Genomic DNA, 24,760 nt, shown 5'->3' on the forward strand with positions numbered 1-24,760 from the left:
GTTTGAATAATTTAAATGAAATTTAATCAATTAGATCGAAATGGAATGGAGTGCTTTCATTACTTTGTCCTTCTTTGTGGCAAGTATTCGCGGCTTGGTTGTTCTGCGGTTAGTGCAGGTCCAGATGGTGGTGTACCAGCCGGTGGATAACCAGTTGCTGGACCACCTGGAATGAACGGTGCTGGGCTGCTTGGGATTGTTGGTACGATGACTGGTGATTGATTATAATCGGTTTGACTTGGTGGAACAATTGGATATTGCTCGGCACCGCCATGCGATTGCGATGGGAAGCTATGGCTTGATGGAATATTATGAGAAGGAGTGTGTGATGCACCAACTGATGGAATGCTTGATGGAACATGCGACTGACCAAAGCCTATGAAATGAACAAATTCGTGAAAAAATTGAATTCATGCAAATATTTACGCACGCAAGTACCTGATGAATGGGAAGACGTGGGTTGTCCAAATCCAGATGCTGGAATATTACCTGCTGATGACGAACTTGGATAGCCGACGGTGGCACCAGAGCCAAATCCAGGTGCTCCTGATGACGATGGACCGAAGCCAGATGATCCTAATAGTATGGATGTGAGTGATTAATGCAATTTGTTTAGACATTATCAACATTTTTTTTTTGTTCGTACCTGATGGTACGCTGAATGCAGGTGCTCCGGCGGCACTCGGACCGAATCCGGTGGATGGTGATTGACCACCAAATCCAGGCGAAACAGATGATGGCCCAAATCCAGCACCTGATCCAATTGAACCAGAAGACGATGGTCCAAATCCACTGCCTGGCTGCGATGCACCACCAAAACCTGGTGATCCACCTATGAAAGAGAATAATTGTTATTGTTCAAAGAATATCACATTTCGCAAACATGCTCAAAACGAATCAAACCTTGAGCACCGACGAAACCAGGGACTTGAGCTCCACCATCAAAGCTGTTTCCGGCATCAGGTGCATTTCCGAAGTTTCTTGATGGCCCTTGACCATCTTGCGACTGGCCAGTTTTCGAATAATCATAGATGTAGGCATTGTTTCCATACAAGCTTGGCGCTGAATTGCAGTCGAATTGATTCCACCATACGCAAACCAAATGCTCTTGACTGAAAATGGTTCCGTTCGGGCAAAGGAAATTGAAAGTCGTGTTCAATGCACAGATATGGAAAACTTGACATTGCGCCTCAACATCTGCATAGTAGCCAGGGTATTGTTGTTGCTTGCAATCGAATGAAGTTTTTGGAATTTCCGTGTAAATTGGATAATCCTGGCCAGGCACTCCTGGAATAGCAGAGTAATCGCCACCTGGATATGAACCGTCATTTTCTCCTTGAATTGTGTAGAAAATTTAGAATGGAAATGATGAATAAAAGCTTGGAAATGCTTTTCCTTGATGTAATTTACATTCTATGTTATATTTGTTGTTCTTAACGGTTCTTATTGGTGTCTCCCGTCCATAAGGAATGTACAGAGATTTGCAATAAGATTTATTTACAAACAACCGAAAATAAATAAAACAAAAACAAATTTACCACCACTTGAGCCTTGTCCACCGAAGTTGTTGCCTTGTCCGCCAAACGATGGTTGACCTTGTGAGAAGCCTGGTGCACTCGGAGCTCCAAAACCAGCACTACCACTATCTACAGCTGATGCTTTTTCATTAAAATGAAAGTATGATTATTATCACTCAAATATGGGCTTTTATATGAATTAGCACTTTTCATGAAATAACAATAGAAATGTATTCTTTCTTCGGAGAATTTAAAATTATTTTTTTTTTCATAAGAATTAATTGCATGCAATAAACCTGGGAAACCAGATGATTGGGCTGGGAATGATGTGCCAGCAATGCCAACATGCGAGCTTGGTACACTGCCTGAATGAGAGCCTGAATGACCACCTACATGACCAGCTGTACTTGAGTGACCTTGGTGGGGGAAACTGGATTCAAAGCCTATAAATTCATTTCGTCATGAACAAGAAGAAATATTGAATTAATGAAAAATTTGAATTATTTCCGAATCGACGAAAATAATTGATCAAACCTTTCGATGATGGAACAGAAGTTGCTGGAAAACCACTTGAAGCAGAAGATGGACCAAAACCACCTGAAGAATGACTTGGAACGCTTGAGTGACCACCTGGAATGCTCGAATGGCCGCCGGGAATACTTGCTGGCAAACTGACCGCAGTTGGTTGTCCGAATGATTGTTGATTGTAACTGGGAATGGGAGTAGGAGTTGTGCCAAACGATGATGGTGGTCCTTGTGGGCCTAGATATGAATTCATGAACAATTTATCTCATAAAAAGTGTTGGTTTTATCTTCAATTTCAAAATACTCTTTTAATTTGCAAAAGATTTTCTTAACATGAACCGAAGTTATCTTTGAACGCAATATGGTTTCAATTTGATTTTCAATAATTATCACCATTTTAAATTAACTATCATTAAAAGCCAAACACTTATTGCTGTAAATGTCGTTGCATGTTCATCAAATATTACCTGAAGGTGTAAATTGTTGATTATTATAAGCGGGTTGAGATCCAGGATATGAAATTGGCTGTTGAGCATTCGATCCGGGTACACCGCCTAAATCACCGGCTGCTCCTGGAGACAGTTGATTGAATGGGCTTGGATAGTTGTAGCCCGATTGGGACTGAGCCTTTGTTCACAAAACAAAACAAACACAAAGTTAAACACTTGCACTTTTCTTCGAAATATCATCATTTCATTCACTTACAATAGCAAATCTGCTAACGGCAAGAACCGCTGGAAAATGAACAATAAGCGAAAATATTAACAGGTTTCCATTTTAAATCAAAATAATCTAAAATTTCATTTCTGCAGATTCAATAGCACTATCACCATTTTATGTTACGTTATGGGTAATAAAGCACACAAATTGCCGCACATTCACTGCACAACGTTTTCCAAGTGAAGATGACCAACTCATTTCCAGTCGTACGATTCATGTTAAAAATGTGAACTGTAAATTCTTTTTTTCACTTCACTTACCGATAAATATTGAAACCACTTGCATTTTGTTGTATTAAATGATATAATTCTTTCACTTAATCTAAAACCTAAACGAAAAAAAAAAACAAGCAAAAATAATCCCATTAAAATAGATCCGTGAGTATGTATGGATGTGTAATTGGTTTTGACCAGAAGCAAAATAATAATAACACATCAAAAATTCCACGAAAAAAAATTGAATATTCACAAATTCCGTGCTCAAGCGTCAACCAAACAAAGCAGCAGTTTGTATGTGAAAATAATTTGTGATGCCGCTGGCTTACCTCGCCGTTTGACGAGTGCGTGCTTAATATGAAGTCGGATAAAGGACTGATTTAAACACAGTTCATCAATCGGTATTTATATACGATCGGGCCGAAAAGGAGCCACCAATGACAATCTCTCACGTGTATTACAAAATGTTTGATATTGTTTTGAAGCGCTTGTATTTGCAAATCGTTGAGTTCACCCACTCTCACAACACTTTCGAAAAAAAATAAGGCAGAAGAAGCGTTCAGCTAAGAGATGAGAGACTCTTCTCACTTGAAACGTAACCGCATCACATGTTCGCTAAACGTCGAACACGGTTACATGTACGTCAAATAGAGTGGCGCATATTTGGATGGATTGTTGATTCAAAACCATTTTATTTGGTGAGGAGAAGGGATTTCATTTTCAGTGTGCGATCAATTCGGATTTTCCTTTCGTTTTTATTTTTTCATTATTTCCATCGCACACAGTTCATTTGCTAGCGAGTTTACATCACGACTTGATGATAAGCGATTAAACGTCGTTCGTCTTACTCTCAATCTTGTTCTGCTAAAGAACGCTCGACAATATATATCGTTTCCACATTGCATTCGAGTTTGTAACATAAAATCAGATTGCACTCACTGTACTTTACTCGATTGTGCATGGCAATAAAATTTGAATCCATTCAACTAACTGAGACGACAACATAGAAATCTCGTGTGTGTGTGTGTGAGTGTGAACAAATGAACTGTGTGTATTGTGTCGGAAAATGCGATTTCGAATGAACAAATTCGACTGATTTAAGCGAAAAACGGGAAAATTAAATGATATTGGGCAACAATAAAAGAAGCAACATATCTCTCTCGCTCTCATTTGGGCCGTCTATTGTTACGGCCGATTTTATTTGGTAATTACCATTTCTAAATGAGAGTGTGGCGCGATGAAACATATTTTAATGCTTTTAAATTACCATCAAATTGGCCAGAGATTGCAAGAATCTTCTTTCATCGAACCAACAAACAAACACTGGACCGCCGACGTAACAAAACAACAAAACATACATTGCAGTGCACGTAATAAACGGTATTGAAATGAATAATGGCCAAACTTACAAAATCTCGCATCAACACTTACATCGCGTTGACTCAACGACGACGATGACGACGACGACGATGACCAACCGCCGATGCCACCGCACACACACAACATTGCCATTCTTTTCTTGCAGCGACTCCAAAGATCCAATGCAGATAAAGCGTATATAGAAGAGGAAAACAAAATAAAGCCAAACACTTTAACAATGAAATCAAGAAGATGCGCTATTGTTTTCCACTTAAAATTCCACAGCGTGATCGCTTCGACGAGAGTGCACAAAAATTTCAATGAGCTCTCTAAGTCCATAATGGATGAACAAATGGCACGCATTCATTTATGAATCAATTTTTGTTTTTCTTGATGTGTGCTCAGTTTGTTCACATTTAGTCAGCTTAAGGTTTTCCCATTCGACGGCATACGAACAAACGTCAAAGACCTAAAGTCGACAACTTAATTCTTTTTTCTTTCGTTGACGCTAATTGTTGACGCGCATCAATTATTAAGTATTTTGGAGCAATGAATGAATTGTTGTGTGCGATTTTTCACATGACTGTGATTTCCCTTTCAACTCGACTCGATTCACCGGGTATTATGTTATACTTGAACTCTGTTTATCTGGATTAATATCGCTTCGGATTTTTTTTTTTTCATTACAAATTGACCTTCTTCTCTGTGGAATACGTATATATCGTTTCTCTATTATTCGTTTCGATTCATTTGTAATACGTCCAATAATGATTGTGTTTACGAACGTGCGAATCTATGATTGGAAACAGAGAAAAACGGCGATTTTTCTTCGGTCGCTTTCAAATATGGAAATATGAATTTGAAAGAATTGAACGATTTTGGTTAAGTTTGAACAGGAATTGAAGCATTGTTCTGATGACTGATACAACCATATTCGGCGTGCTACAAACAAATTAAGAATGCGAACGTCAAGTCGACGACGATAACCTTTTAATACTAACATTTAAATTCACTTTCAACGCAACGTCAAACAAAAGATCACACAGAACGGTTCATACCGTTGGTTCAATGAGAAAATCCATTGTATCTGTGCTGTAAAACGTGTCGGACCCAGTTTAATGTGTTGTACACAACAGCTCAATTTCACACTTGAAAAAGTGAATCAAAACATTCGGATTTGTAATTTGTGCACCTGTGAACTTTTTTTTTCCGAATCCACTTTGAATTTTCTATGAGTCAGTATTGGTTGTTCTTGTTGTTAAACACTATGTCTATCACAGTTGGAAAAAAAAATGGGCGTGCAAATGTAAAACCAAATTCTGATGTGATTCGATGTAGAGAAAAAAATGGACATAATTAAAATAATTGGAAGTACATGTAAATAATGATTCGATTTTGATGTGATGCGATTCAAACGGTGAATACTTTGAATTCTGACAGTTATTGAAGCTACCTATTTTGGCTTGTTCAACGCAGCGACTGAAAATGCCGTACATTTATTTGTATGAAGATGCTGGTGATTTTGCGCCGCAAATAAATTCATCGGTTCTGTGATGAAGGTTTTCAGATAGATGATTCTACAATGGTGAATTTCCATGCTGCCGTAGAACCAATAGCTTAGTATTGCTTAGAAAAATCCAGTATATTGCTATGAAGCCATATTCTCGTTAGCCTTATCGCTTGCACATTTACAAGTTGTTCCGTTTTTCAAGTTCATTTTCACGAAAGATCTTCACATCGTGCGGCAGTGAGCAGGCAACATTTAGGTGGATCGGTCAATTTCATTATATCTTAACGCACCCATCAATCTTTTCGTTCTTTGTTCTTGTGCAGCACTTCACAGTTAATTATATTCTTATTTATGGACGTCAATAAAAAGTGAATCCATGTGCTTCGTTCAGGGAATGCACTTTGCTGGGTTGATTCTCTGGCTTCATTTCACATTTGTTTTGTTCATTTAGTGAAGTCAGTGTCTCTATCTCTCTTTTTCTCCTTCTCCCCTGCTCAACTCTCGCTCGCCGTGTGGAAATTAGAAATGAAAACCAATAAATTTCCGTTAAGAATGAACCGATCGAGATAAATTGGATGCTGTTCAATCAGTTGCTAAATTCAAATGCTCTAATGGTCTACGAACCTAGCTACGAACATATTTCTTTTCCACATTGACTTTGTCTTCATTTCAATTTATGCATTTTTTTCAACTTTAATTCTTTTCCCAAAGAACGTTTGAACATTTATTTAAATTATTCCAGAACAAAGCCAATAAATTTAGTGACAAATTGACCGCACGATGCCGAGATTTGATTGGTTTTCGTGCTATTGTTAAACTCAATTACACTGTGCAATCGGACTCGCTGCCATGAACATTTTTTAATTCAATGTCATTGAAGAAGAAGAAGAAGAAGAAGAAGAAGAAGAACCAACTTTCAGTCTCTCCGAGCCCAAAAATTCTATTCCATTTGGTTAATGTTGTACGCCGCTAGCTGCACTTACTTATTAAGCTGCCAATTATAAGATATAGGCTCGAGGGAACGTCGGCTAAAACATACTTTACTGCCTTTAATAACATACATTTATATAACATTACCGAGTGATAATTTGCTAAAGGTGTGCAGTACAAAGCATGTACTCATAATGTCGACGGAATCGGTTAATAGGAATATGAAATAACAATAATTTAACGTCCACTATACAAAATTAAACGACGACGACGAAGTAAAATTTTTTTTTCAATGATCGAGAGATTCGATTACGGCGAGAGATGTTCACAAGTGTTATCTTTTGTGTTGTTGTTGCTGTTATTGCCTCGTTTTTAATGTTTGTCGTAAAAGTATGCTGCATCCGTTGGGCTGAATGATATAATCATTCTTTTATTAAGTGAAGTTCAGTTGTTAATAAAGCGTTTTGCGTTGTTACTAGGCGGCGATGGGCAAGACAGAAAAAAGTGGCAATTTGCAGCAATCGTGAATTAATTAATTAATGGATAAATGAAATACAATTGCAAGAGAGTTGAAGATAGACTGACACAAAAGTGACGTATTTTGTCATCGTCATAGCTCTTAAGATACTAGAGACAGAGAAACAACGCGTCACAGGCCACAACTATTGCAAATGAAGTACCTTTCAATGGATCACAGATCCAATTGTATACGATTGCGCCGAAGGTTAAGCCTTTTATCAGGAACAATCTAAATTAACAATTTTCGTTTTGTCCCATTAATTTCAATTTCATTCCAATGGATTATAATAAACGGTGTACTGAAATTTTATGCATACAAATGAGTATGAAATATATTTTTTCTATCATAATTGTGATGACCTTACAAGTATGTACATGTACATTGTACAAGTATTCGAACTCAAAGCGTATTCCTACACAGGTTTATCGAACTTCATACAAACAATTCTGGATGATACTTATAGTTCGCAAATTAGAGTCATTATGCGTATATTTTGGTTTATTTACAGTAATTTTAATCGCAGTACCCTTGGCAGAGTCCAACTAAGACTACATTCACCAAACAAATTGATATTATATTGATATATAATCGCAAGTTATGAAAAAATCGAGCGCAAAAAATTAATCTCAATTAATAAAAGAAATTATTAAAAAATAATAAAATTTGAAGAGGAAATCATTTGATGGAACAAAAACGCGAGAATTAACAATCGAACAATGTTCGCGATGAAGACATTACACGACAGATTTTTGCATAAATGCAATTCTTTACCTTCCGAATTCACGTGTTCGATGGGTTGCTGTATAAAGGCTAACTTTGTTTTGATGCGTGATTATCGAATGAAAATATTGGCGCAAAATCAATTATTATTTTTTATTGTGTAGAAGACGCGAAAAACTTTGAAACCATCACATCTTTTTTTTTCTTCTTCCATGAAATCGATCGTGCTCAAACAATATAGACAGTATATATGCTGAACTGAAACTGAGGAACCACTTTTCGTCAAAGTCATCGAATTTAATACCATAATTCAGTTGATTCAGCTTCCTTTTACTTCCATCATAGCTGATAAATCGATTTGTAACAATTTGGTAGATGAAGTTCAGTCATAATTTGGTTATTGAACTGCATTTAGCCTACGATATTGGTTACATAAGTGATTGATGTGAAGAGGATTTCCAAGGCAATTCTTATATTCATCGCATTGAATTAGAATATTTCACATGTTTTTTCGTTTACTTTTTTTTTTAATTTGCATTGCAACAGAACATATACAATTTTATTGAGACTTTGTCGAAACTTCGAAATTTTTTTTATTGTTTTTAATACAAAATCATATGAATCATAGTTTTTTTTTGGCTGAAATACAATTTTTATGAGAAATCAAATCATTTTTCGCGTGGGTCCTAAAGATTTATAGAGAGAACGTACGAGTTCTTTTGTATATGAACATTTACATTGATTAATCTTCATGCAAAATCTTACGTGAATTTTAGACGTCAATCGTAGTTGCACAAGTCAAATATTCTACAATATAGAATGTAGATCTTGTATAATTAGAAAAAGACGATGAAAAATGATGTTGTCTTGATTAACCTTTGAACTCGAAATCTTCGCACAGAAACACTTTTTTGATGAGAAAAACAAAAATTATAATTTTATTTATTCGAAACTCCAATTAATGTACAAAGCTAAATCTGGGACACGAAATTTGAACTTGTACCACTTTGAAATTATTACATAAAGTGTTGACACCAAGCAAAATATGATTAATCAATGAGCAAGAGCCAATTCGGTCTCTGTTTTAGTCAAAAAAAAATGCCGTTATTTCACACAAATTCCAAGTCGATGGGAAATGTGTGTTATTCCGTGGAGCATTGTTGCGGTGAAATTATGCAAATCGTTGTGTGAAGTCGGTGCGTGCGGAATGTTTATGATATAATAATCATTTTCATATTAATGATGTGTCAATTGAATATATCCGTTGCAGATAATTGGATTAAGGCATTGGATGATGTGTTGAAATGGGCTTTATCATTATGCTCTGTGTGATCGGGTGTTGGCGCCACAGCCTAACTGTGAAGAAAACAGTAGCGGCAATCATTGTTGTTTTGAAAATCTACAGTGGATTTTCGCATTTTTTTTATGAATTTTGATGTAACATTTGGCAATTAATCGATAACGTGTCGATAACTGATACAATAATGCGCGTTTTTGTTTTTAATCTATTTTTTGCATAATAATCATCCAAATTAGTAGTGTTACTCTAGTCTAATATTATTGAATACCAAATCACAGAAAAATGAAGAAAAAAAGAAAACAAAATGAATGAATGAATGAATAAATACAAAATTTGTGACTACTTTGTCGAATTAGTCGATTTTCGTCTCCTCGCTTGTAAACAATTTATTCATTCTAAATGTTTCGAATGTTTCGCTAATTTGTGCATGTGACGCATTGTACAATGGCAATAGGTTCGATCGCATAATAAACCATATCAACTTTTACTTTCAAAACTACCGTTGATACGCCGTGGCATATGTATTTTTAATTGGCTGATCGAATCCGACATAAATTCCTATCATTTACATATTTGATGAGCATGACGTGTACGATTTGCTCGAGCCCAGTGGGGGCTTCTCTCAATTGAATCAGACAAAATATTCTAAACCTTCTTATTGATTTATTTAATCAGTTCGTTTGCGAGATTACCTAACCACAGACACCCACCACTTTATACGGAAAGCTAATTTAGTACTTGCAATCAATTGCATTCGACGAAAAAGAGATGCACCGTGATGAAAAACGAAATATCCGACCTTCTCTTCAATGCTTACGAGATACAATATTACGAACAATATTCAGCCTACTGTTTCTACTACGAAAATGTACAGACAATTACGGTTTCCGCTTTGCAACCAAATTCTAAGATGAACATATTAGCGCTTCATTTGAACTCAAGCAATTGGTTGATATGAGGTAATCTCGGACGCTGTCGATGGCTTCTTGCGAAAATAGTTCAGGATTTTCTTGCATATAACGATAATCATTCAAATCCGCACTTGTGATTATGAAACGGCGACAGTTGACGTGTAGAATTGCACCTACGAACGAGTGTGAAAAAATCTCTTTTCATTTTCTTTTTGAGGACAAGAATTGGTTTACTGTGATGAATAGATGGAATCTCACCGATATAAAGATCTTTGCACGTATAGTAGTCTGGTTCGTTTTTGAAGCAATCATTCTTAGCAATCAGTTGTGGCGACACGTATTTTCCGCCTTGAATTCCAGAATTCGTAATCGATAGTTCATTAATACCGATTTTGCCATCGGCCAACGAATATTTGAGAATAAATTGACGATTCTGATCTTCTGGACGAGCAGAATCAAGCACACAACCGAATCGAAGATACTTATTCGCATTAACAATATATCGAACAATATTTTTACGCGGCTCTCTTGGAACAAGACTTTTGCAGGAGGCCAATGAATCTTCAGGTGTACCAAAACCAATATACTTGGGAATGTCCTATATTGATTCGATTTTTGGAGGAGAAAATCAAACCAAATATGAATTAAAACATCATTTCAAAATATGTGGGAAAAAAAATCTTACAGTTTTCAATTGGATCGGCCGAATTTTGTCAATCATAACCCTTTCGCCTTGCTGCACCTTCAGAATATCTTCGTAATATTGTCGTGTTCGTGCGTCACAATCGCGAATCAAAAAACGATGCCCAAGTAAATTCACTTCTTTTCCAACCACAAAATCGCTTGGCTGAATGAAGTCTCTTTCGTCTTTTTGTTCATTGAAACTCTCCTCTTCTGCCACAATCAAATTATTGATTAATTGCTTTGAATACCGCGGCACTCGGATCCGTTTTATCAAATATGGGCAAAAATCAAAGCTCTCATCTCGGTGTTTGCGTTCCTTCACTGAAATGGTGCCATCTTCCAAATAATATGAAATATAGTATGGCACACAGTCATGCAATTGCTTTTTTCCATCGATTCGAATGCTTTCAAAACTGAAAGTGAATGCATTTTAATTTACTAGTTTTTTTTTTTTGTATTTTGGAACACTTGCTTGCAATTTTCAAGAATTAGCAGAAAAGAGTTCGTTGAAGTACCTTAAAACAATCCCAATATTCGGTCTTATTTCTGAATTTTTGAAGCATACGGAACGATTCACAGGGGCTGTGACCGGCCTGTTTGAATAAATTTCACATTTTTAAGTCAATTTGAATGAATTTATTCCATCAGTGACTCACTGCAGTGAATTCAGTGCTGACAGTGAATAAATACCTTTGTTTAAAGAGCCGTGGTTCAGACGGCGGCACATGTATGTCATTCAATTCGATTCCATTCGCTTTTAGAAACTCCTGCTCAACGAAAATATCAATAGTTTTGTCATAATTTTCAAACACAACGATTGAAGAAAATTTAAAATTTTAATATAAATCTATAAAAGTTATATCCACCTTCGTAAATGAGTCACAGTCAGTCAAATGAAAAGTGATTCCAAACATTTTCAATTCAATTCCAATATTCAAATCTTTCCATGTCAAATGCAAATTACGATGTGGATCTTTTGTGATGCGTGAACGTCGAATGATTCGTCCTTGTGAATAGCCACTGTTCTGTAATGTAAATGGGAAACTTTTCAACTATTCCACAGTTTTCAAATGAAAGCAATATTGAGTATGCTCATACAATGTACGCTGGCTCAACGACTGTTATGGTATCGTCAACCATAAAGTACATAATTTTAACTTTGCGAATCAAATCATATTGCTCTGCATTCGGTTCGAAAACTTTCTGACGAAAAAAACCGTCGAAGGTCAAAATGATTTTGTCATTTTGTACGAAATCGGGTTTGAATGGTGCAATTGGTTTCGGTTTCACACGGCCATACATCCAAGTGCAGTCATGTCTGTTTGAGGATTTTTGAACCGAAAAAAAGAAAAAAAAAAACATATGAAATAAGTGCCACCGAGTGATTGCGGCTGCTTATAAAAAGTAAATATTTATCTTGCTAAAGTTACAATGTTTTAGTCAGTTCCGAGACTCGATTGCATCCACTTTCCTGACTCAGTGCCGTTGCAATTCGGTATCCATTGCGATACTCTAATGTATGTGGTACACCGTAGAATTGTTTGATTTTGTCAAACTTATAATAGGGCAACATCTGCGGTGAGATTGCGAAAATTCTTATTTGAGACACTTTTTTTTCTTGATTCGGAATTATTTCAATTTACAACTAACAAATCGTTGGTTTTACCTTAACGCTCTCTTTATAATCACACGATCAAACGTTGTTCGTTGCTTTTGGAAAAATGCTGTCGGTTGTTAGGATTGTTTCAGTAACTAAGTAACGTAAAAGTCGTGCTTCGAACACACAAAGTGGTAACATAAACAAAACCGTTTGTTTCAAATACATGAACTCTGCGTTGCATTGTAACTTAGCAGCTCATGGAACAATGAGAAGATGTATTTTCACGTGACCTATTTTCACAAAATTCGATTCTGACTTAAATTGACATATTTGCATTTTCTTTTGAATTTGGTTGCTTCCGTAGTCATCGCATTTTCAATGTCAAAATCACCATCTCGTTCAAAAATTTGGCTTTATGTAAAAATTTCGATAAAAACAAATTGTATGCACGATGAAACTTTCATCAAATTTTTTTCCTAGGGGAATATCACGCAAAAAATTCTATTGAATTTCTATTGATTTTTGCATTTTTTAAAAATTAATTTCAATTATATTACATTATGCGAGATATCTGAGATTTTTTTCATTTTGGTCGATTTTGCAGATATTTTAATGTTGGAAGTGGGTTTTGGCGGATCCTCAGGATCGTTCAGAACTGCTCCCGATTCTGGAAGTGGGTTTTGGTGGATCTTCAGGATGGACCAGACTGGGTTTGACAATGCCCTGGCCCATCCTGAGGATCCACTTCCAGAACCGGGAGCAGTTCTGAACGATCCTGAGGATCCACCAAAACCCACTTCCAGCATTTTTGAAGCGGTAATGACGTCAGCACATGGTGAATATGAGTGAATAATACAGATTTTGCGAAATATTTGAAATAGCTTAGATTTCATTAGATTTTAATGAAATAAATGAGATAGAAATAAGTTTTGCGAATAAAAATTGCGTGATATTCCCCTAGTTTTTTTCTCTCTAGCAAATTATACTTATTAGGCCTCTTGTTACATATTTCGAAAACAATAAAACGAAGCAATTGATCCGTAATATGAATTCCATATTCGATTGAATTTTTTTGCCTCCCGAAAAAAATGAAGATGAAAAATAAAACAAACACAAAGCCGATTCAGAAATATATTGACCTTGATATTCATTTGGAAATGAAGAAAAAGAAAAAAAATATGAAAATTGGATTGGAAAAGGGCCGAAAAAAAATTAGCAATTGGAGTGTATTTATTGAATTAAAATCTGAGGAAACACTTGCAAGGTTTCATTTTAAAGCACAAGACAATTCGATTTGAGCTGATCGAATGTATCGAAATGAGGTAATGATGCCTAGAATTGAAAAGATATGATGAAACTAAAACAAGTACGTTTCTGCATTGTTTTGTTATGGATTTTCTTTATCTCGTTTGAATATCATGTTCAGAGTGTAGCACACAAACACATCAAATGCGATCAACATTCAATTAGCAAAACAGCTGACTGATTCGATTGAATCGAGTGTCTATCATATTACACACTTTTTTGTTTGGATTGCTTCAATTACAATATTTGTATTGTAAATTGTATGCAGAAAAAAAGTTGGCTTTGCATCCAAACAAAAGAAAAAAAGAATCGATATACGTGCGCATTTGAACGAGTAAAATTTTGTGAATCGCTCAATTTTTCACACACTTGAAGTAGACGCGGCAAGCAAGGGAAAAAAAGACATGATGAAATTTCATGATGAAACCACCAACAATACAACAACAACAACAACGACGATGGCGACGAGTAATGATAAATGTGTTAAGTATGAGAGATTTACAAATCGCTTGCTGAATGGTTTATGTGAATCAAATGGGAGCCCCATGGAATTCTGGCCGTATTGAAGACAGATAATTGTAGTTTAAACACAATATTTATGACGTACGTTTCATCGATGACAGAGAGATTACGGATGAAGCAAAAACAAATAGCTACCTACGACCTTATCATCGAAATCGTAAATTCACTCTCTTTGGTGGCTTCAAGCAAAACACACACTCACATTGCAAATCCTCAGCACAAACGATTGTTGTTTCGTTTTTTTTTTTCATTACAAAGAATATCGTTTGACATAACCTTCTCATTTGTAGTGCTACATACACAGCCAATTTGTCAGTCATACTAGCTGAATTGCGATGGAACAATCACTTTTCAGTATTGAGATTAAAGCATAAATGCTGTAAACCAACCAAAGATGCTACTTGGTGTTTCTTGTTTTGATTAACGAGGGGTTTGGGTGTCATCTGAAAGAAGAAGAAAAAAAAACAGCCACTGAAATGTGTACATGCAAATGAATGGAAATTGCATTAATTGAAAAAAAAGGGAAATTCTTAACACAGGTTCAAGGAGTCTAATTTACACATGTTTGTTTCTTTTTTTTTGCGTACATGTGTTCTGCGATGACCCATAAACCACAATTTTTATCGCAAAGATCTCAACGTTGAAATATTTCTTTTACGTTCAGACACAGAGATTTCACCTGCCAGATAAAAGTCACTCAGTTTTCCCCTACATGTTTATGGTTCAGCTAGCAATATCGGCTCTTTTGTGTTCGTGTATTTGCCACTGAATGCGGCTTTTGATAGAGACTAACCTGCAGCGAACAAAAAAAAACTTAATTGTATTGTGGTTTTTTTCTTCGTCATCTATGCACGTAGCTATTAAGAATTGGCCGTGCTCTTTTCTTTCTTCTTCGTTTTTTTTTTTCGTTTGTTCGCTTTGAACATAAATTTAAAAAAAATTGCAGCTAACTGCACGTGGATCTATTCAACATGCATCAAAAGATAAGATTTTTTTTTCTCCACTTCTTACATTCAGAATTGAATCGATGATTGTTTTTTTTTTCTCTTCATCTTTTATGGCCGAAGAGGAATTGCATCAACGGACGAAAAAAATTATCGCATCAAATAGAGCGCATGAAAAAAAAGTTACATATTCAATTTCATCTCTCGAAACTGAAAAGAATTTTACAACGTGAGTCAACAAACGATTCACGAGCGTGTTGTTACAGTTCCACTTAACAGTAATAGTCGTCTATTGAATGCGTTTATTTAATAATATTTCCTCGAATTCTGGCGGTGATCGCGAATTATTACTTTAAAGGTGAGAGATGATGCGGTACGCTGTTGTGTATGAATGGAATGACTTCTTTCTATTCTCTTTTGCTCTTTTTATTTCGTTTTTTCTTTTTCTTTTCCAACTTTGGTGAGTGTTGAGACAATAAACTGGCACAAGAGTTGAGTCAAAGAAGTGAACACCCATCAAGGCTGACCGAAATGCTGAATGAAGAAAAAGAAGATTCCGCATGTTATCGATGATTTGTGTGCCATTTCAATTACATAATTTGGTTGGGTAGTGTACTTAAAACCGAAATGGAAAGCAAAACCCATTCAATTAAATGAAAACGGTTGGGTATGGGTTGTTGTTTTTTCATCATCATCACCAGCATCGCTGTCGTCGTCACCGTCTTCTTCGTTGGTATGTTTGCTTTAAAAAGAGCAAACACTGAAGAATATTTGAAAAATCCAAAGGAAATAGTCGTGACTGCAAATATCTTGTGCTTTTGCTACAGAAAAATACTTTCCACTTTAATTTACATGTACGGTGCAATTGATTGCAGAGCTGTATGAGCTATGTTATTGCCATTCACCACCAAAGCAATTTGTTCGTCGCGGCAACGGCAACGGCAACGATGGCAACGGTTTTTCAGTGGAAAACGAATAGATATGAAAATTAGAATACTCGATGGTGTATTTCTCGGTTTTTCTCTTCCTTTCTCTCTCTCTCTCGGCCGCGCTCACACTAATGCGGAAGACAAACTTTTGCATGCGTGAATAAATGGCATAATATCAATTTGTTGAAATCGAATTTCATTCGGCTGGCTGGCTGGCTGACTGGCTGGCATTTCCGACGATTTGAACAATGTCAGTGCATTCTGGCTCTGGATTTTTCTTGACTTTCATTTTTCGCAAACTCATAATCCGAAAAATTGATTACGAGATCGCAAAAGTGACTCCGCTCCCGCGCAGATTCTCTGTTAATGTGTGTGCTGTTATTTCACTCGCTTGATAAACGTCTTTCGTTAGCTAAGTCTATTGATATCCACATTCAGACGAAATTGGTTGTTTACATTTTTTTTTCCTCTTTTTCAAACAAAAAAAAGAACGATGCCACGAGTTATGGGCCAATATAAATTTTTCGGTGGAATAACAATAGCAACTTTGTGAACTTACAACAACAACATACAAAAAAAATATGAATGGGTGAACGGTGTGGTGTGTTTTTGAGGCGCCAAAAGAATTTCATACATTATATGTGGCGAATAATAGCAGCACAAAGAGACGGTAAATGTTGCCATTGTGTCGTGATATTATAAATCATCTCAATTGGCCTGAAATTGCTATTTTGTTTAAATGCTTTTTTTTTCTTTGGCTCTTCTCCATCGACAAACAACAGAATATCATGCAGATTAAATGAAAAAAAGAAATTTTTTCGAGTTGCATTAGAACAATAATGGTATTCAATATGTTGTGTATTGAAATCAGAGCATTCCGTCATTGTGACGATGTTGACCTACTGCATCAAAAATGCACCAACGAAGCTAAAAAGTGGTTTGGTTCAAGCCGAAGCTAAAGAAGGATATTTTCCATTAAACTACGAAATCCTTATTCAGGACACTCGCCAACTTACAAAATTGACTGAAAGGGAGCGCTGCTTCCTAAGAATGATTCTACGTAGTTTATTTCCCATTCAATAAGAACAATGACCAATTTTCAAGTTAATCTCCAAACCGAAGCAATTTAACCTCGAACAAAACCTTTGACACCTCTTGATAGTTACACCAAAAATGAAAAGACATTTAAGTGTCTCTTGAGCACACAATCCAACCGATCTTCAAGAGATAAATAAAATTTTCAAGCGTGATTTCAATTAAGTGTTTCCGTGGTGTTTGATACGCACGCCCATCCAAATTCGTTCTCTGTGTGTCATTCCACATAACTTTAAAACTTAATAGCATAATTTTATGATAATTAGTTTCATTTCAATTGGCCCATTATGTCGCATTATAGCAAAGTTCACATGTAAATCATACTTCTACTCAATAAAAACGCCAAGTATCTTCTTTAAAAAAAAAAGAAGAAACGCGATTCGCATCCGCTTTTAATTCACGTGTTGTCAATAAAATGGTCATCAACAGGTATCTACTAGAAACTAATAATATGATAACGCAATCAACTGGTTAATTTGCTTGACCTGAGTGTTTTGTTTCTTGATTTTTTTTTTCTGTTGTTTTTCGTATGGATTTCGTTTGGAATTTGTAGAGAGAAAAAAAAAACCCAATGAAAAACCGTGTGCGCTATTAAACTGTCCCGTTGTCAATTTAGTCGTTGATTTCGTTTAAGACAATTGAATTCAGTGTTTTTTCGGTGGGTGAATTCGATAACAATGCCGATAAAGTGGCATGCGATGAACTTAATGAGCTCCGTGCGATGACAGGCGAATTGATGGAGCCTTCGTCTGATGATGTGATGAATGCGCTGGTAATGGTTGCCGTTTTTGATCCATTTCCGCTTGTGTCAACCAGCAAAACGGTGGTCGGTTGTGAATTTGCTCTCATGGACGAAATCATTGACGACAGTGACGTGGTGTTTGCCAATTGAGGCTTCTAAGAAGTAGGAAGCAAAATAATTGTATATGTATTCATTTGTGATGTTGATACTAAATGATGATGTCATGAGAAAATTATGCGCATAAGAAAAACAAATAGTTCGTTACCAAAATCGGTTTAATTGATTGAATGGTTTTGATGGCGGTTGGTTTTGGTGTAGCTGACAAAAGAGCCGACAACGAAACTTTCGGTTGAATCGTATTCGTAATGATTTTTTTACTGTTTTCGCCGTGTTCACAGATAAACTTTCGCATCTTTTGCAGCATAAACTCGGGTATTTTGAATCCAAGTAGTTCGATTGGTTTCCGGTAAGGTTGATTTCTTAGAATATCCGAATGTGCAATTCGGTTCACCTCTTCAATAGTGAACAGCATTATTTGCGATGTACGATGAATTGGTGAGAGAATCCGTTGCTGTATGAACCAATCTTTGTCTTGGACATCGATGATGTAACGTATCAAGTCTGGATATTTGTTTATTAAACGATCATTTGGCCCGTAATCGAATGCTTCGTGCACCTTAAAGTCAAATGTAAATAACGTGTCCGTAGTCAAAGTCACACTTAAAATGATTTGACCCGGTCGGGTGGCGGTGATGCATTTGTTTTGAAAAGTTATCGGCGATCTTTTGTGCAGTGGACTGTGGTCAGTGCTTTGGCTTCGTTGTAATGTTACCGCAGAATCTTTTCGTTTGATTGGCGCCTGCAAAACAATTGAATACAATTTCATTAACTGTTATTTGTTTGGCCAATGGAGTGTGAAAAAGACCGTACATTCGTGTAGGAAAAAAACACTTGTTCCAGAGTGTTATTTTCCAGTGGTTTTGGCGCAACAACCACTTCATTCGACGAAGTTGGCTCAAGTGTTACTCCATTTGACGTTTTATAGGTTTGTTTGGTATTTTCAAGTAAATCACAGCACATCTTTTTCAACTGTGAGGGAAAGAAAAATCAATTGAATTTTCAAAAAAATCTCAATTCTGAATCTACTGAAATTCTCCAGTTGAACTCACGTATTGGTCTGTAATTCCTGAGTTTTCTAGATTTTCTTTGATGTTCTTTAAAGCTGGCTCGAAGTATGTCTGAAATTTAATTGCTAACATTACATACACGCTCTTGACGAAGCTACAACAATTCACTTGCCTCAACGTATTTCTGTACAATGGCTTGAATCTCGTTATCAAACAAGTGCTGTACATTCTGTCGCATCAAGTTCATCGATTGCTGAGCGGTTTCCAGTTCAGTTTCATTCATTGAACTGCGCCCATTATATCGACGACGCAGCTCCTTCAATACAACTTCGCTCAGTTCACTGTTTTGCAATTTCTATCAAAAATACAAAATATTTCATCAACCGATGTGAACATTCCCAGATATTACTCTATTTTTAATTTGATTATGATTCATTTCTCCTTACTTTCGCAGTTGACGTAGTTCCATTGGACGTCGATTGTGAATTTTGACTTGAATTCATTGAATTAGTCACCATTTGCCACGAACTGCTCGAATCCTCCGACGATGATATATGCTGAAGCGGAAAGCTTTCCATCGATTGATTCGTGTTCATTACCATGCTTCTTTTCACCAATACTCTGTACTTTTGTGTGTAATTTCCAAAATACTCTTATTCAACACGATTAAGTCTATAAATCAAATCACGTTTTATTGTGCACATTTAAGAAATACAACGTTTTCAATAGAAACAATTTCTCGGCCTGAAATTTATTTGGAAGGAAAATCTTTTATCAAATGTTTTCATTTGGATGCAATGCTACCAACATGGCCAATTGACAGCATTTAAGGGATGCTGCGTGACAATGTCTTATCACTTGTCACAAAATTTAAAGGGGCAGATGATTTTCCAGTTTGAAAAATTGGTCAGTCCAAGAATGAAATTATTTAGTTTCTTCGGGTTTTAAATGTGTGTTTAGGTTTGTTTTTGGGATCTTTTTGGTAACGAAAATTGTCGCAATGTATTGATGCATATGATGCGTGATATAGTAATTTGAATGAAGACAAAAAACGAGATTAGTTTCATCTTATTCCAATGTTTAGATTTCCGAATGGAAATTTCCAAATTTTGCTTTCCAGATTCCCAAAAGTAACGTTTATTAGTGATTTGAATGTAATAAACTAACTAGCAATCTATATTATTCAGAATTATAGATAAGATGTTAAGGGCTATGCACTTTACCATAGATTTATTTTGATTTTAAGCAAATTACAGAGATTTATAGGGCGGCTGTAGTAGCGGCATCTATTCAAGGTGAATGTACTTTTTTATTCCAGTTATTCCAGTGATGCTTTTTGCTTTTACAACATGCCATCTGTTGAGCAAAGACTGAATTTGAGTGTGCTTTACCGCACCATTTGCTTTGGTTACATTTTTTCCATTAATTTTTCAGTGTATTTGCGCATTTTAGTGTACTGAAGAATCTTCAAATTATTTAACTTCATCATCAGCATAGTAAAGGTCAATTTGTAATAAAATTCGATTGGATTAGTAGATTTTGTACAAACGATGATTGCATTTCTGTGAATCTTCCACATCTGACGATATAAATAATGATTTGATCCGGCTGACGATTTTTTGGTTTCTGAAACGGAGGCAAATTGCTTCGAACAATCAGTTTTCATTATAGTAGGTACAAGGTAGGCAATAAAATAATAGCTTCAGAACGATATAATAAAAATATTATTTATATATACACACTTGGCCACGGCAAGCCACGAGCTAGCTGTACATATCTATCGCCCCAACAAAATTTCACAAGTTTGAAGAATTTTATTGCTGATTATTCAAGTTGATGAGTCAAGATCGCTTCTTATTACTTTTTTGCAGCTTGTTACTTCATAATGAAACATAATGTGCATCAGTGCCGAGTTAGCCATATGGCAAATGAGGCAGTTGCCTCGGGCACCACGTTCTTGGGGGCACCACAAGCATGGGATTTTTTTTTTTAATAATCTGAAAAAGAAAACACGCAGCCAAAAATGGGCCCAAAAATGGTATTTCTAAAAAAAATTTGCTCGCTACCGCTCGCATTCGATATGCACGTTCATTTTATCAATAATTATTTGTATATATAACGGGAAAAAATTGCAAGGGGCACCAAAATCATTTTTGCCTCGGGCGCAAAATTTTGTTAACTCGGCACTGATGTGCATTATGCACTATCGTTAATTAATCGATCTTTATTTCATGAAAAATGTTAGTATTTCATTCGCATAGTTGAATATATTGAAAGAGACAAGTTCAGAGCAGATCGATTGTTATCAGATTGAAATGTCATCGAAAATAATAAAAAAAAAAAAATGTTAAAAATGAAAACAAATGAGCTGTCAAGTTCTCAACGTCAAAATAGTTGCATTTTCACTGAAAATAAACAAGTCCAATCCCAAGTCAGTCCGATTTGATTTCATCAATATTATGCGCCCTAGATTCTTACTACACTGTCGATATTTTGTATTGTTTGCAGTCTTTTTAGTGTTCAAAACGATATTTTCTTCAAATTATTTTTTGAAGAAGCAACGAATTAGTCCAAAGTTTTCGATTACGACAAAGTTTCAAGAATTTGAACCAAGCAATATGAACAGAAGATAACCAATTGCAAAGGTGCGATTCACTGTTGAAAAACGTTCAACAAACCTAAATCAAAGATCAACAAAATTAGTTCTTGGAGCATTATTAAATGCAAAATACTCACCTGTTTTGTATCCCAATGAAAGTTGACGAATTCCACGAGTTGCGGGGCGAACGAGAGCATAACGAATTTCAATGCAACTAACCAAAAGTAATAATACCATGAACTTCAATGTAATAATCCCAAAAATAGACCAATGTTGCTCTCATTTATTCATAATATTCGGACGAAAATCGTTTTTGATTTCGATGTTAATACCACACAAAGAGAGTGGGAGCAACTACAGCATGTATCGCGTACAAAGTACAAAGGGAAGAAAATTTTTAATGTCACGATGCAAAAATATTTTTTACTTTATTTGCCGTTGGGCAACCAATATCCACTTAGAGTAAAACAAGACCGCAGGGCTTCGCTTCGCTACGCTCTGCGTTCTTGAGTTTTTAGTTATTTAATCTATTTTGTTGTTTCGCAACAAACTATTTTTTTGGCGCACTACATGAAATGTATTTCATCAAAGTAACTTTGAAGTAATATATTTATTTTCAAAATGAATCACAAGATCTTGGTTTTATTTCTTTTTTGAAATATACCGCCTTTGGTTTAAATTAAATAAATAATATGAGCATAGAATCTAAAATCACTTTAATTCTGTTCAAGACTCAACTTTAATTCTGTTCAAATACTATACGAAAAATTAATGTAATTTAAAAAAAAACATTTGATAATAAAAATTCCATTGGCGCTTTGAGATGTTGTACACTTATTTGTCGTTAATGCACCTGTTTCAAATTTAATAAAAAATATGAGCATAAAATTCAAATTCACCATTATTTGTTTCATCACTCAAAAAGTATGTGGAAAAAAAAGCAGATTAGTAGCTCTACATTTCATGTAGTGCCAAAAAAAATACCGGTTTGAAATATTTTCAAATTTAATATCATTTCATTTGAATTAAAAATAAAAGCATAATTAAACTGAACAATTTTCAAATGTGAAAATCAATTGAAATTTTATTGATGGTTTGAGACTGGTTTTTGACTTTTTGAACATCATCAACATCATTTTATTGCTAACAATAACCGAAATGCAAATATGTTATAAATGTTATTGTCCAGCCGTCAAAGCTCCGCCGTCCACCTACAAAGGAATACCGATCAAAAGGAGTTAATAACAACGTTTCTTATGTATGAGCTGGCTGTCACAAAAATTACTTACTGGCAGCAGAGCACCCGTGATAAACGATGCATGATCGCTAACCAAATATTCGATTGCAGCCGATGTATCAGATACTTCACCAACTCTGCGCAGAACAAAAACATTGCAATTAAAGCATCATTTCATTTGTGTGCAACTGATTTGCAAAGTGAAACAAAAGATAATCCAAAATTCTTCAAAATATACCTGCGCAGCGGGTACAAGGCGCTATGCTTTGCATAAAACTCATCGATTTGCTGTGAACTCATGCCGAAACCTGTTTCAAAAATTGATGTTTTGATAACCACGGGATTTATTGCGTTGACTCTTATACCTTTAGAACCCAAAAACGGTTACTTTTATAAATCAGAATTACTTCCTTTTTTTTATTCGAGATTTTATTCTATGAAAAGTTATTTAACTACAAGCCGGTTACCTTTTGGAGCCAAATCTAATGCTGCGCTCTTTGTCAGCTGATTGACCGCTGCTTTTGAAATGCAATATGCAAAGAGATTTGGTTTTACTCTCAGCCCACAGGAGCTAGAAACATTCAAAATATTCCCCTTCGTTTTTTCCAGCTGAGGTACTGCCAATTTCGTAAGCTCTATAACACTTCTCACATTTGTTCTCATGATGCGATCATACTCGTCCAAATCGATGTTTTCAATCGTATTATGTGATTGGATGCCGGCGTTGTTAATCAAGATATCCAGTTGACCGAAATGATTTGTCGTTTCGTTGATTATACGTACGGCATCAACTGTGATATCTGCCACGACCACAAACGGAGTCGGTGAACCGGCACTTTTAATTCGTTCACAAACTTCATTCAATTTTCTTTCGTTGCGACCGACCAAAGCAACACTCGCACCTTTTTTCGCCAAATGCTCCGCAGCTCCAGCGCCGATCCCACTGCTTGCTCCCGTTACTAAGACCACTTTGTTTGCGAAACTCATTCTCAAGTGGTTTTTTTCTTAAACAATCGATAGATAATAATTTTCGACACTTGAACTTCCAAAGTGTTGAACGTTTGATTCAAAACTAACTGTGCAACGAGAAGAAGGGTTGTTTATATAGCGTAAAGAGCAATATCTATATCGTAAATGGAACAGAAAAGTATTTCTCAATACTTCTATGCAAGCTTGCATTGATGTGGTTTGCGTTGGCTATACAATGTAGAATGTGAGTAAGTGTTATTATCAAAATGAACATTTGAGGTTTTACGATAACTTACTCGTTTAAAGTGATAAAATACAAATTAGTAGCGTGTATACACAATGCTCTTGTATTCGAATAATCGAAGCTAAATAACACCGAGATAAAGATAATTTCTCTCATTCTTTCGATAAAATACAAGTTTAGAATACACCACAATATGGTACATATGAACCCTTGCGATAAACAAATTTTCCCAAAATATTTTAGTTTCAAAGTGCAACATAAATTTTTTTTATACAGGGTGTACAACAACAACTCCATATGAAAAAAAAACTTTGTTTCACTTTAAAACTAAAATATTCTGAGGGAATTCGTTTGTCGCAATGGATCATATATATATATATTTATATTGTTTTGTCAGCAATTCAAATTGATGGTTTTTATTCTATTCAATCCTATCACTATGATCTTTCTACATTGTATTTGCTCCACATGATAATATATATTTTAGGGTCGTTGTGATCAAAGCTATAAAACAACAGAAAACTGCACATGATTTA

The 24,760-nt window shown here is 35.6% G+C and overlaps 4 protein-coding genes across 7 annotated transcripts; all 4 read right to left on the bottom strand.

Annotated features, from left to right (window-relative positions):
* Positions 1-59: 59 nt before the first annotated feature.
* Positions 60-3,419, bottom strand: LOC129580581 (collagen alpha-2(IV) chain). 3 transcript variants are annotated; one of them, XM_055471163.1, is made up of 11 exons: positions 3,307-3,419; positions 3,023-3,090; positions 2,748-2,776; positions 2,510-2,669; positions 2,052-2,279; positions 1,814-1,960; positions 1,539-1,652; positions 904-1,335; positions 647-832; positions 439-576; positions 60-376 (listed from the first exon to the last, which is right to left on the bottom strand). In XM_055471163.1, the coding sequence occupies exons 2-11, from the start codon at positions 3,045-3,047 to the stop codon at positions 60-62; spliced, it is 1,776 nt and encodes a 591-aa protein (XP_055327138.1). In that variant the 5' UTR covers positions 3,048-3,090; positions 3,307-3,419. The 3 variants fall into 3 exon arrangements, with proteins under 3 accessions (XP_055327138.1, XP_055327136.1, XP_055327137.1); XM_055471161.1 differs by having other exon boundaries at positions 1,539-1,658; XM_055471162.1 differs by having other exon boundaries at positions 1,539-1,658; positions 3,231-3,340.
* Positions 3,420-9,634: 6,215 nt separating this feature from the next.
* On the bottom strand, positions 9,635-12,484 carry LOC129568588 (EF-hand domain-containing protein 1-like). The gene is made up of 8 exons (XM_055446705.1): positions 12,342-12,484; positions 12,010-12,229; positions 11,778-11,936; positions 11,602-11,678; positions 11,427-11,504; positions 10,913-11,324; positions 10,486-10,825; positions 9,635-10,400 (listed from the first exon to the last, which is right to left on the bottom strand). Exons 1-8 carry the CDS (start codon positions 12,482-12,484, stop codon positions 10,222-10,224), a joined length of 1,608 nt encoding a protein of 535 aa, XP_055302680.1. The 3' UTR covers positions 9,635-10,221.
* Positions 12,485-17,728: 5,244 nt separating this feature from the next.
* Positions 17,729-20,058, bottom strand: LOC129566558 (deoxynucleotidyltransferase terminal-interacting protein 1). Its single transcript, XM_055442610.1, has 6 exons — positions 19,622-20,058; positions 19,348-19,530; positions 19,218-19,286; positions 18,979-19,137; positions 18,314-18,907; positions 17,729-18,203 (listed from the first exon to the last, which is right to left on the bottom strand). Exons 1-6 carry the CDS (start codon positions 19,775-19,777, stop codon positions 17,919-17,921), a joined length of 1,446 nt encoding a protein of 481 aa, XP_055298585.1. The 5' UTR covers positions 19,778-20,058; the 3' UTR covers positions 17,729-17,918.
* Positions 20,059-22,817: 2,759 nt separating this feature from the next.
* LOC129579722 (uncharacterized oxidoreductase TM_0325-like) lies at positions 22,818-24,150 on the bottom strand. Of its 2 annotated transcripts, none has more exons than XM_055469893.1 (4): positions 23,479-24,150; positions 23,250-23,376; positions 23,064-23,148; positions 22,818-22,985 (listed from the first exon to the last, which is right to left on the bottom strand). In XM_055469893.1, the coding sequence occupies exons 1-4, from the start codon at positions 23,996-23,998 to the stop codon at positions 22,953-22,955; spliced, it is 765 nt and encodes a 254-aa protein (XP_055325868.1). In that variant the 5' UTR covers positions 23,999-24,150; the 3' UTR covers positions 22,818-22,952. The 2 variants fall into 2 exon arrangements, with proteins under 2 accessions (XP_055325868.1, XP_055325874.1); XM_055469899.1 differs by having other exon boundaries at positions 23,250-23,319; positions 23,479-24,006.
* Between the last annotated feature and the right edge of the window lie 610 nt (positions 24,151-24,760).

Source organism: Sitodiplosis mosellana, unplaced genomic scaffold (assembly GCF_009176505.1).
Source record: "Sitodiplosis mosellana isolate CC-2019 unplaced genomic scaffold, AAFC_SMos_1.0 Smas_scaffold_1, whole genome shotgun sequence".
NCBI lineage: Eukaryota > Metazoa > Arthropoda > Insecta > Diptera > Cecidomyiidae > Sitodiplosis > Sitodiplosis mosellana.